At 39.4% G+C, this 12,229-nt stretch overlaps 1 protein-coding gene across 2 annotated transcripts in view; it reads right to left on the reverse strand.

The window, feature by feature from the left end:
- The window catches only part of TTC27 (tetratricopeptide repeat domain 27), a 115,191-nt gene extending 104,951 nt beyond the window's left edge, over positions 1-10,240 (reverse strand). Inside the window, exons 1-3 of one of the 2 annotated variants that reach the window (XM_058836490.1) lie at positions 10,023-10,240; positions 7,061-7,238; positions 1,598-1,727 (exon numbers count right to left, since the gene is read on the reverse strand). In XM_058836490.1, coding sequence (XP_058692473.1) covers positions 1,598-1,727; positions 7,061-7,238; positions 10,023-10,110 — 396 coding nt within the window. In that variant the 5' untranslated portion in view covers positions 10,111-10,240. Of the gene's footprint in view, positions 1-1,597; positions 1,728-7,060; positions 7,239-10,022 lie in introns of those variants that run through there. The other variant, XM_058836491.1, reaches the window with a different exon arrangement.
- Positions 10,241-12,229: the final 1,989 nt, after the last annotated feature.

The raw sequence follows: 12,229 nt of genomic DNA on the forward strand, positions 1-12,229 counted from the left end.
CTCTGCCCATGGCTGGGGGCTTAGAACTGTGTGATCTGTAAAGTCCTGTCCAAGCGAGAACATTTTATGATTCTATGAAACAGGCTGTAGAAATTATGAATGCTGTATTTTCCAGGTTTCTGAACTCTACCAGTGACAGCAATCCTGTGAGCATCAAATTGGGCTGCAGACTGCATTAAGACTGCAACCTGTGCATACACACTAGCACAGAATATAGAGTTCTCCAGTAAACAGAAACCAAAATTTGTAAAAATATTTCAATACTTTCATATTAAATACTATAAACAAATTATAAAGAAAACCAATGAAATTAGGTTTTATTATTTTTACTATATATAAAGGCAAAATTAACTACTTTTCCCTTCAGAGGTAGCACACTTCAAAATTTCTGCTAACTCATTTCATACCCTAAAAGGTTTAGTACACTTGGTTTCCACTGTTTCTTATTTAGTCATCAGAAGATGAGATTTGAATTTCAAGTATCAAAAATCTTGCAAAAAATAAGCCTATCTATACATACTGTGCCAGCTCTAAAGATAAACCGAATTTATAAACATCTATTTAAAAACCAGGAGCAATACTGTATCCAGATTAGTTATTTAGAAATACAACCTTGCAAATGAACCTAAGGCAGGACTTTATGAATTATGGAAAACATGCCACAGCAAGGCAGCAGAGCCAACAGTTTTACATAAACTTTTCATACACTCCAACTTTCCCCCATTTCACAGTTTACAGCAGTGACATTGCTCATGGCCCTATTCTTTGTGAAACTCTAAATTCAAACTCAAGTATAGATTTGGCATTAGCAGAGACTACTGATATGTTCTTCACTGACACACTGCAGTAGTCAGTATTTTACCACAGCTTTAACCCCAAGAGAAAAACCAAGAAGCTGTGCTAAACCCCACGTGAGGAGAGTCTGGACTGTGGTAATGCCATGAGGAACAATACACACAGCTCACTAAAACAAGTTAGGGTGTTGATTAGTAATCTACATAAAACAATAACAAAATAAATAAAACTGACAGTTCTCAGTTTCATCTCCTATATTCCCTTCTGCTTCCAAAAGCTCTATTTAAATTAGCATTTTTGTACTAATATTACCTCAATTCACCTGGCATTCAGGAGCCTAGCAGGATACTGAGCATCCAAATCTACTGTTAGCATACGCCAAACACTCTGCTATTTGCAAGATATGCAACTTCTACCTTTCCTTAAGGACGGGAAATTTCTAAGTAATTTAGAAACATCTTTCTTCGATCCAGCTGAGAATGTATCCCAAAATAAACACATAAAAAGTTTATTGATTGCAAATGCCCTTTGAGTAAATGCTCACCTATATTAAAGATATCTTCTCCATCCAAACCTAACATTTCCAGCAGGAAATACCTCAAGTAGAGAAAGGGTAACTACTTGTAGGACACTGCTGATATAACTGAAGATGCTGCAATAGCAGCCAGTAGGATTGATGATTACTGCAACTCATTCTAGCACCCTGCCTTGCAGATGTGCCTTCTCTGACACACCTAAGTGTTATGGTCACTGGTGAAAAGCAGTGACAAAAAAAAGACAGCTTATTAAAATCCAAACCTACCTCATAGAATTTCTCTAACAAAGCAGGTGACAAAAAATCCTGAAGCTTTAACTGAACAGGAGGCCCAGTCCAATTGGTTTGAACAAAGAGCTGCAGACTCCCCACACCAAGCAGAAACATCAGCCTCTGCCTGCAATACAGATAAGAACAGCAATTAGCAACATATCATATTTTCACTTAAGGCTACAATAGCTGATTAAATCTTGTGCTAGCTCAAAACTCTTAGCTTTAAAAAAAAAATTAAAATAAAAATAAATAAATAAAAAAAACACTCTCAAATCATGTTTGTTTATAAAAGTTGTAATTAATGCCAAACATTTTGGATGCAGAGTTCGTTCATTTCACAATTTAAGGCAGTACAAAACTGTCAGTGATCAGATTAGCAAAGGACGCAGATAATCTAATATTTGCCCATTGCATGGCTGTTATGTTTCTCATGATACATCTAACTCTCAGCATTTTCAAAGAAAAAATACTGCATTAGTATATGTTACAGAAGAGCAAGTTTATTTTTGTTTAGACGTAACTGTTTAGTTTCACTCCCTCTGATAAAAAAATTAAATTAAATAAAAAATTCAGAATACTACCTTGGTTCAGATACTTTGGCAATAAATAATTCCTAATTAATCATGGCTTTTATTTTAAATAATAGTAATTTATTGAAAAATGAAATTAAGAGACTTTGTTTCATTTCCAAAACTAGGTATGACAAAATTATCTACTAGACTAAGCTCATTTTACATTACTATGATTTCTTTAGCAAATAATCTATGTGGTCTGCAGAAGGCAGGGCACAATCTCTCAGAACTTATTGGTAAATTTAACAGGTGTAGACTTGTAAAATTTATATACAAACTTCTGGTGTGTTTTATGATACTTAAATGACTTAGAACCTTACTGACAAAGGCCCTAATACATAGAGAAGGGGCCTCCTAGCTACAAAAAGTTAGCATTTTAACTGTGCAGGTCTGATACAAATACTGCTATGTCAAGGAGCATAATTGAAACAGAAAAACCTAGTCCTTTCTTTTTGTAAAAACAGAAACTTAGAGATGTAAGAGCCCTCCAATGGGAACAAAAAGTTAAGTGTTATACAACCCCTTAAAAACCAAAGTAAAATAGAAAAGCCGCACACAAACAAGCAGTTGGTGGGCAAGAATGTAACAAAAAGATGCAGAACAATAAAAAAGCAGGGGTGGGGAACATTTAATTGAAAATATAAAAAACACAAAAAACCAAAATCATCTTGCAGGGGAGTTAGAGGACAAGGACTACCATAAAGAGCTCTTGTTGAACAAGACAAGGTATCACTGGCTGTCATTATTCAGCCAGTAACTATCTGCTAGGAAATATAAATACATATCCAAGGTCACAAATAAACTTCCAAATAACTCAGGAACACAAAACACTAACAATTATTGTATACTAAATTTTACCACTACACACAAAATATCTTGATTGGTATAAATTTCCTCATTTTTCTCCCAAGATAAATTATTCTTCAAAGCTTCTGTAAGGTAACATTCAGAACAATCAACCATCCCCGCACTGTAATTTGATATTCTAGTCTTTTGAAGATAATTTTCATTATTTTATAATTTACACTGTTTCTACTAGTAACAATTTATTTATTTATTTTAACAGTATCTATCTGGAAAACAAACTTGCTTCAAGAGACACAGTTTTATCCATGCAAAACATCTCTGGAACAACTGATAACTAAATCCATTACTTTGGCTGGGATACTGTTTTTCCACTGTTTAACTTGTCATCCCCAAATTATTTTCTTTTCCCCATTTTCAGATTCATGACCAATTCCCTGTCTCCTTATCAGTCACTCTGTATCAGAAAACCAATTTCAAGCTGTAATTCCTGCAAATGCTGACCTCCCTTGCCTATCCCCTGTTTTCAAGAAAATGCATTCTGTCTCCCTGACTGCCCTTCACACTTGCAGTGCAGACCTGCAGATGCTCACCTCCCAAAAGCTGCCAGAAAAGCAACAGAGAGACTGCTGCAGGTTCCCCCCTTGCAATGGTGATCTACATAATTTATTTTGCATTTATCATTAAATATATGTCTGCATCCACTCTTTTCCCACTGTTTTTCCTTTCTCTGTGTGAATGGGGGTTTTGCTGCCTTTTTTAAAAACTGTTTGCACCAAGTCCAAATGTTCTTCATGATGTAGAATCACATGATTAATATTTAGATTGCTGTATCAAATGTTCCTCAAAAATAAAGAGCAACAGTGCATTTGTATTTAAAAAAAATGGATGTCCATATAATGCTAGAATTTACAAACAAAATAAAAAATATTCAATAGCCAGGTTATTCTGGCTTTAAAAGTTGCAAGTTTCTACTTTTTAGTGATGCCAGAAATTACAGAAGAGTAGCCAAAACTATTCAGTGACTAACTTTGCTATTTTTTTCAATTCATGGACATCAAAGTGAACTGCTGAAGCAGCACAAATTTCTTCATTTTCAGTTTTCATTACATACGGCAAACCAGTTAACCATCAGATGTTCCATGAGAAATACCAGAAACATCATTCAGTTTTCAGTTTGGGAAATCATAATAAGCTTTATTGTATGGATTTATTTTGCCAAGTTAGGTATTCAGTTATATATTGAATACGATGGAAGGAGTAAATACATGCTCAACAAGGAACAGTGTTAGAAGTAATTTCCTTGCTCCTTTAGATTTTGGAACCTGAACACTATTTACTTAGTCTTTTGAATCAAACTGTATGTCAGGCAAGGAATGCACCTCTTTCCTATGGAACTCAAGAAAAAAACAGAAAAGGCATTCCCCCTCTGCATGGTTAACATATATCCTATTGCTTCATCCTCCAAATTTTGCTGATTAAAATACATCCATGAAGCTACATTTTCTGTAGAAAATAGCTTTTAAGCATTGAAGTGAGTAGCAGGAAAAAAGTAAAACAAAAAATATCCTATTCAACACATTTATTGTGAGGAATGCTTAATTTTTAGGACATAAAGGCTTAAAGTACCATAGTGAAAATGTGCCTGGGGCAGGGAAAAGAAGGCAATCAGTTAAAAGGAAAGTTGAACCAATTTTTAAAATGCTGCTAAATCATTTTCCTTACAGAACTATGGTTTTGAAAGTGGAAAAAGTTACAGAGAACTTGTCCAAAGAAATTACCGTCTAGATCCAAACTTTGAGCTGTTTTGCCCTCAAGCTGTTCAGTTTTAGATTCAGAAAAAGAACTCCTTAGCTCTTTTAGCACTATTACAAAACCATACTTCGCACTGTTTATATTGTGCAAAAAGAATAAGATTCACATTATCCAACATTGTTTCCGACTGAATTCAACTCCTGCTGTGTTTTTAAATCTCCAGAATTACAACTTTCAGTTCTAGGAAAAAAAATGTTTTAACTTGTCCCATCTACAAAAAGTCACAAGAAAACCAGTGGCTTACTGAATTTTCTGGTCTAGAATTTAAGAGGTTTGCTGCACTTCCTTTGAATCACTCAGTGGAAAAAGGAAATTCCATTTTAGGCATTAAAAAAACCCCAGAAACACACTCCCCCCCACCCCCTTCAGTTTCATCATAAGCAATGCAAAGTCTGGATGCAAAGGTTACATAGGTTCCTTCCATAAGGCCTTCACAGGACATAGGGTCTGTAGGTAGGAAAAACAACTATGTGACACTTTTTAACCCAGAAAGTCATCAGAGACCAAGACAGTACAGGTCAATGTGCTGTGCAGTGCCTACCTAAAACAGGAAATTATCTGTCAAATTATCTCTCTTTCAGACAAGCAACTTCAGTGGAAGTTTTTGTATAAGAGAAAGCCACAACGTACTTCCTTCAGCCCCCAAAACTTCTTAAATTATTACTAATGGAGCTTGAAAAATTCACTTGGACGCTACAAACCAAACTGTTTCTGGCAGACACTGATAGGTTTTGAAGACTCTTAGCTTTCATTTTGAATAAAACTTCAGGCTGTAATTTTGGGCAGAAAATCCTCTGTCTGCTTCTGAAACACTGAATATTGCAAATCTGCCTCTGTATCTTCTGGCAAGGGGGCTTTAACACAGCCCAGAGCTGCAGAGCAAAGAAGAAAAACCTCAAAGACCATAGAGCTGGAGCGTGAGCAGCCAAGGAACAAATTCCTTTGCTGTCTGCAGTAGGAGTATATGTGTGTTATAGTCCTGTTATGCACTATAACAGGATACATATAAATTTCCACTGATAGAGATTATGATTACCTTCAAGAAGCTGAATAGCTTAAAAAGGCAAAACACATATTTTAAGCAATAATTAAGATCAGGATCAAGTCTGTTTCAAGTCCTGACTGATTATTCTTTCCTAGTCACATTATTCAAACTACTGCAAGGTGACAGAATCTAGAAATACCGAAAAATTTCTTCAGCTAATATTTAACAGTAACAGTAAAACAAAGTAAGGCAAAAAAAACAAACAAGAAGCACCTAGCAAAAAACATCCACAGGAAAAACTTCTGACCACTCCAACTCATAAAGCAGGAGTGCATTGTATTGTGCACCAAACCATAAGATGAGTTTTTGACACGCTATCATCATGAACCAATCTCAGCCCAGTTTTTCAAACATGCCAACTATTTTTTTTCTCCGATATTTTAGCAAAAACTCTTAGGTTTATGTATGTCATACCAAAACACACATATTTGGACTCTGCCAACACTAGCTGGCAACAACTACCTTCCTCTTAATTTTATTTTTTAACTTTTATCTTCTCTAATCTTTTGTTCTTCTTTTGGTGAAACTTTTTTACCTTTCAAAATATTAATACATATATATACACAACACATGTATTATTTTCTGCTTCCACTATCCCTAGCATGTCAGATTTCAGTCTGTTCATCATTTACACAGCAAACTGTCAGCAGTAAATTCAGACTCCTTAACAGCAACAATTAGTACATAGAGTACAATTAAGAGAGACTATCAGAGAGAGTCTCAAAAGAAAATAATTAATTGATGAACAGCATCCATGAGTAACACCTTACTTGTTTTTACATTAAGAAGAGTCGAACAACCTCATTATAAGTCAGACTTAGAAATACAGGTATTGCTTAGACAGTAGCATTACACAGGACTTCAAGCAGCCACATAAATGTAATACAAGATTTCTGAGAGAAAATTGTTAATTGTTTGATGATACATGGCAACATGAATTTACATGTGTGACTTCTTTATACCAGAACCTTCTGAGGTAATCACTGTAAATAAAGCTAATGTTTTCAACAAACCCCCATATGACAACATCATTGTTTCTTTCACTGGACAGTAACGAAGAGATGCCCAAGGGGGGAATAACACACGAAATTTGTTTTCTGCTTTTCCTGTCAGTACAAGGATCTTGAAGGCCCTACACAAATTACACATTTTTTAAATGCCTTTTGTAAAAATCAAACATAGCTTCCATTAACCTTCCATATAATAAATAATAATTTCCACCTTTCCAAGTTATCAGCCTCTGCAGAACAATCCAGGTATGCTAGAATCTGTTGCTCCAAGTAAGTGTCAATGTTCTCCTCCACCACAGAAGACACACTGAAAACATCCTGAATGGCTGCATTTGAAAATATTGCCTCGTATTTCCCATCAAACATCAATTGCAATAATGATCCACTTTCTGGAAGAGAAAAAAAAACAATACAGAGATCAGTGTCAACTTTCAAACAATTTTGTTTTTCAAGGCCTATTACACCTATCCAAATGAAAACATGTACCTTCTAAAGAATGTATCTTCATTTACATTGCAGGGAAAGTGCAGTTGCACTGAAACTCAAGAGCAGCACTAGCAGGTGTCACTTCATTCAAAATAATTTGTATTAAAGTTACAGTGAAACACAAATGACCAGATGAATGTAAAACAAAAAATTACACTGAAATTTCAGGGGAAAAAAATGGATGGCCTTTTAAAAATCTTCAATTATAACAGCAAGATGTTCTTCCTTCAAAACATTTTAAGTGAACAGTAAACTCCTATAGATAAGACAAGAATTTCACAGACTAGAGAGCCTATTTAGGGGAAATGCAACAAATAAAAATGACTCAATATTTGCAGAGCTCAGTGAATAAACTCTAATGCAAAACTGCAGAAACTGCTCATTCTTCATTTACATGCTTAGAATGCCCACAAGCAATGGCCAATGAGATTTTATCTTTACAAAATAATTATTTTCTATGGCAACTATACTATCTCAATGAAAAGCCTGCATATGGAGCAGATTCTCAGGAGTAATTACTAAGGTGGATTTAGACCCGTGACTGTTTCCTAAGCCTAATTTCAAGACGAAGAGAAGTCAAGAAATGCTATATATTTCCAAGAAGCTTCAGACCCATCAAGTTCTTAACCCAGGCTACAACTTTATTCACTGAAAATGCTACCTTTACATATGCTACAGTGCAATCAATACAGCAGTTGTTAGAACAATCTGGCCATGTTAAAACCTGCCATTCTTGAGCAAAACCATTATCTGCCTACCCTGCAGCTGTGGCTACAACTCATGCAGATGCACTGACTGGCTTCTGACTAGATGATGCAGGTGCTGGTGCTGGTTCAGCTGAGGAAATGCAGAGGTCTGCGTAAGATAAGTGCCTTACTATCAATCTGTGACTCCAGCTGGGGATTGCAGCTTCCTGCACTCAATGTTACTGTAGCTGCACCAACATCAGCAGCGAGGTAACCAATTTAACATTGGCACAGCTATGGAGCCACACTAGCAGCAGCTGTGTAAAGAAGTGATCTGAATACCAACAGCAAGCTCATCCAGCTAAACAAGTACTTTAAATTTTAGAAATACAGGAACACAGAGGGCAGAACCACCTTCAATAACAGCAATGGATAGTCATCCATTGTAGGAATGGGTGACAGAGATTTGTTCATTCTAATGTCTCTGCAGCATACTGTTGACCCAAGTTTACTTCTGTTCTCCACAATGATTTAATGAATTATATAAGAGATAACATGTGCCACATATTATTTAAAAAACACTTTAAGCTGTGTGGCTGGAAGGCCACATACAAAAGAATAGCAGTGGTTCTGCAATGCTGCTGACATCACATCCTCACAGAGAATAGAAAGAACAAGAGATTTTTTCCCAGCTTCAGAGAGACTTTTTCTCACCAAATGACAACTTTTTATTATTGGATTATAGTTGCCCAGATAAGCAATGCTGTAGTTTGTAGAATAACTATGGACAGTGAGAACACTTGATGATTAATGAGGAATACTGAGGTTCTCCTCTTCCCAGTAACAGAAATGTAAGCACATGTAAAATCTTCTTTTGATTCTGTGTCTAGCTTTTTATAGGACACTATACAAATTCAAGGTCACGGCTTTTAATTTTATTTTCAGGATCATCAATAGGAAGGGCCCATGTAAATCATTACTAAGAATGATCGTACACCCCACCATTTTCTACCTGTACTGCAAGATGCCTTTCTTCAACAAGTTTTCCCCCATCTTATAGCAGCACACCACTTAAAGTACCTCAAAACAAACCAAAACTAAAAAAAAATTCCGACCAAAAAAAAGCAATCAGAAAAACTTCACACCACAAACAGTTTGCACAGCTCTCGTGGAAAAGATAAGAGTCAGTCACATCAGCTACCATTCCTGGAGAGTACATTGATTAAGATAAAATGAAACGTCAAATAAGGAAAAAACAGCTGATTAGCTCTGTACGGTTCTCTTCCAAAAATCAGTAAGTGCTTAGGTAAGGGTAAGTGACATTTTTAATATGCTACAACATGGCACACGACTTGATATAAATACAACTGTAGTTTAGTCTGCCTGAAACATGGAAGTACCCTGACGTGACAAAGGTTACATTCTAGGAGCTGCTGCGTTCCCCTCCAGGAAAGCTGCGCCTAACCAAGTCCCCTCAAGAGACTATTTTCCATTGATCCCTCAAGCAACTGTGACCGAACAACTAATAAATACAGGACAGGCAGACTCTTCCTTCCCGCGTCTTGCTCCGAGAGCGCGTTCCACCTCACTGCCAAGTTCCACAGGCGGGCAGCCTTTCACTCGGGAGGCAGCCGGAGGGAGCCCCGTGCTTACGAGCCCCCCGAGTGCCGGCATGAGAAGGGCGGCGGGGCATCTGCCGGCACCGCTGCGGCCCCGCCGCTCGCACCGAGAGCGGCCAAAGAAGCGTGCGGAGCCCCGGCCGCCTCAGCCCCGCCGGCAGTGCCGCTCCCGCTCCTCCAGCCTGACAAGCCCACGGCCTCCCCCACCTTACAGCACGGGCAGGAGCCCCCGGGAGCTCGGCGAGGATCTGACAGGGGGCCGGAGGAGAAAACCCCCGCGGGGGGAGGGAGCCGCCAGGCGCGGCCCCGGCTCAGTCCGGTGGCTCCGGACGCGCACAACGAGCGGGCACCTTCCCCGCGCCGGGCCGGGACCTCCCCTCACCTGCGGCCGCGACTTCACCCTGTTTCCACTCCAGGGACTCCGCGGCGCTGAGGAAGCCCCTGAGCAGGGCGCGCTCCAGGGCCAGCATGGTCCCGCCGCCCGGGCCCGCCCCGCTCCCCGACACCGCCTCGCTCGCTGCCGCGACCCCCGCGCCCACAGAGCCCTCAGCCCATGTGCGGGCAGCGGCCGCAGGGAGCCGCCATGACAGCAGCGCGGGGCACGCCGGGAAGGCGCGCGGGCCCCGCCCCGGCTGGAGCCGCCGGCGTGAGCGGGGCGCGGGCAGAGCCATGGCCGGGGGGAGCCTTCGCCTCGGGGGTGGCGGTGATCCCCAGGCACGGCTTGTGAGGGAGTGCGGGTGGGCCCAGGCACGCGTACGTATCCATATGGAGTCTGTCTGGGCGTGTTCCTGTGGAGAGTCACCGAAGGGGTCAGGTTAGAAGAGAAGACGGCGGGTCAGCAGGTCCAGCTTCCATCGTCCAGGCTCCCTGCTCAAGCAGGGTCATCCCAGAGCACATGGCACAGGATTGCATCTAGACGGTTCTGGAATGTCTCCAGTGAGGGAGACTCTGCACCCTCTGTGGAGAATTTCTTCCAGTGGTCAGGCAGTAAAGAAGTTCTTCCTCACATTCAGGTTGTGAAAAACGAGGTTCACATATTTTTTATATAAAATTTACAAAGTTTAATAGACAATTAGGAGATGGAAATAAAGTAAAATGTACAAATATGGCCGGGTGCCTCAGCATTCAGGCAAGAGAGCACACCTTACTAACAAAGGATTGTCCCTTAAAAACAGAACCCTATTACATATTCATAAATTCTCACACATGATTCAAACATTCCTCTTAAGTTTTAGATGTTCTTTTGTTTAGTTTTAACTCGCCCCCTCCCCAATAGATCAATCTTCTTGGCAGGAAGTAGATAATCAAAATTTCTGATACAAGAGTTTTCAGAGAATAACCTTCATCTTTAACTTTTTTCTGAGAGTGTAAGAAAATTATCCAACTAGAGCATGCTACTGCGGTAACTGAACTATCACATTTAATATCACCTTACAAGATACCTGTACTGCTGTATTGATGCAGTATTTATCTTCTGCTGCCGGATTTTTTTCCTAAAGCCTTTTGAAACAGATGATCTTGTGGACTACCAAAAAACCTGCTAACCATAAAAACAAGATTTTGTAAGCTTCAAGCAATTAATATTAGCATAGATTTATTCTTATGACATTTTTAACTGTGAGCTGCTGCTTGTAGAAGCTGCTGTTACATGATTTTTAAACTGATCCTGAATTCTGTGTGCCAGGTCTCTGGTTCTGCTAGGAAAAGAAGCAATTGTGGGCCATTTTTGAGCAGGAATAGATTTGCTATTTGAGGAGTGGTGAAAGGGGAGGAATTGTCAAGGTAAAACAGGCTCATTGGTATACCAGGATGAAAATTGGAAGGATTGTACAACCAAACTTCTGCAATTCTAAGGAGCGAGGGTTGATGCACCTGGTGAGAGGAGGGGAGATGCAAGACTCATATTGGGGAGTTCTGTTGGTTTTTCGTGCTTTGGCTCTGTAAGTTCAGTCAAGTTACATCCCACTAGCCATTTGGTCTCTGTGATTCATCATATTTAAGCTTGCATTATCTTAGTTACAATATCAGCAACTTCAAGCTCATTGCAAGTTTGGAGGGCCCAGTAGACATGAGCTAAATGTTCAAACTATATTCTTGGGTTTTGCTGAGTTAATGCACAGGCCCTCACTCAGGAAGGTGCGTCCCTCAGAAAGCTCCCAACATATCTATGGCTTTTCCAGTTATATTTGCAATTTAAAAATAAACTTAGACTTGCAGTCTCAAGGTGACAAGGCCAAAAGAATGGCAATTATTAGACAGTTCCACCCTCCTAGCAGGTGGCACAGATGTGGACATGATGCTTGACACGGACTGTAGTTGCTTCACTGCAGTTACCAAGGAGTGCTGCATCCCCTGAGTCTCTCTGACCACTTGGCCAACTTAAGCTCTTGCTTCACCAAACCCCAAAGAACAAAATCATTGGGCAGTCAGTGAAGTGGAGGTAGAAAAGCTACATTTCAAATGTGCTAAAGTAATTGAGGCTAGGGAATTCTTCTCTTCCTCACAACTTCGTAAAACAGTAACGGTTAGTGTAGGCCAGTGCACCACAAGAAAAGAGTGATTCAAACCACTCTTTGGGAATGTAAAATT

Source organism: Poecile atricapillus, chromosome 3, assembly GCF_030490865.1.
Source record: "Poecile atricapillus isolate bPoeAtr1 chromosome 3, bPoeAtr1.hap1, whole genome shotgun sequence".
In the NCBI taxonomy this organism is placed as follows: Eukaryota; Metazoa; Chordata; class Aves; order Passeriformes; family Paridae; genus Poecile; species Poecile atricapillus.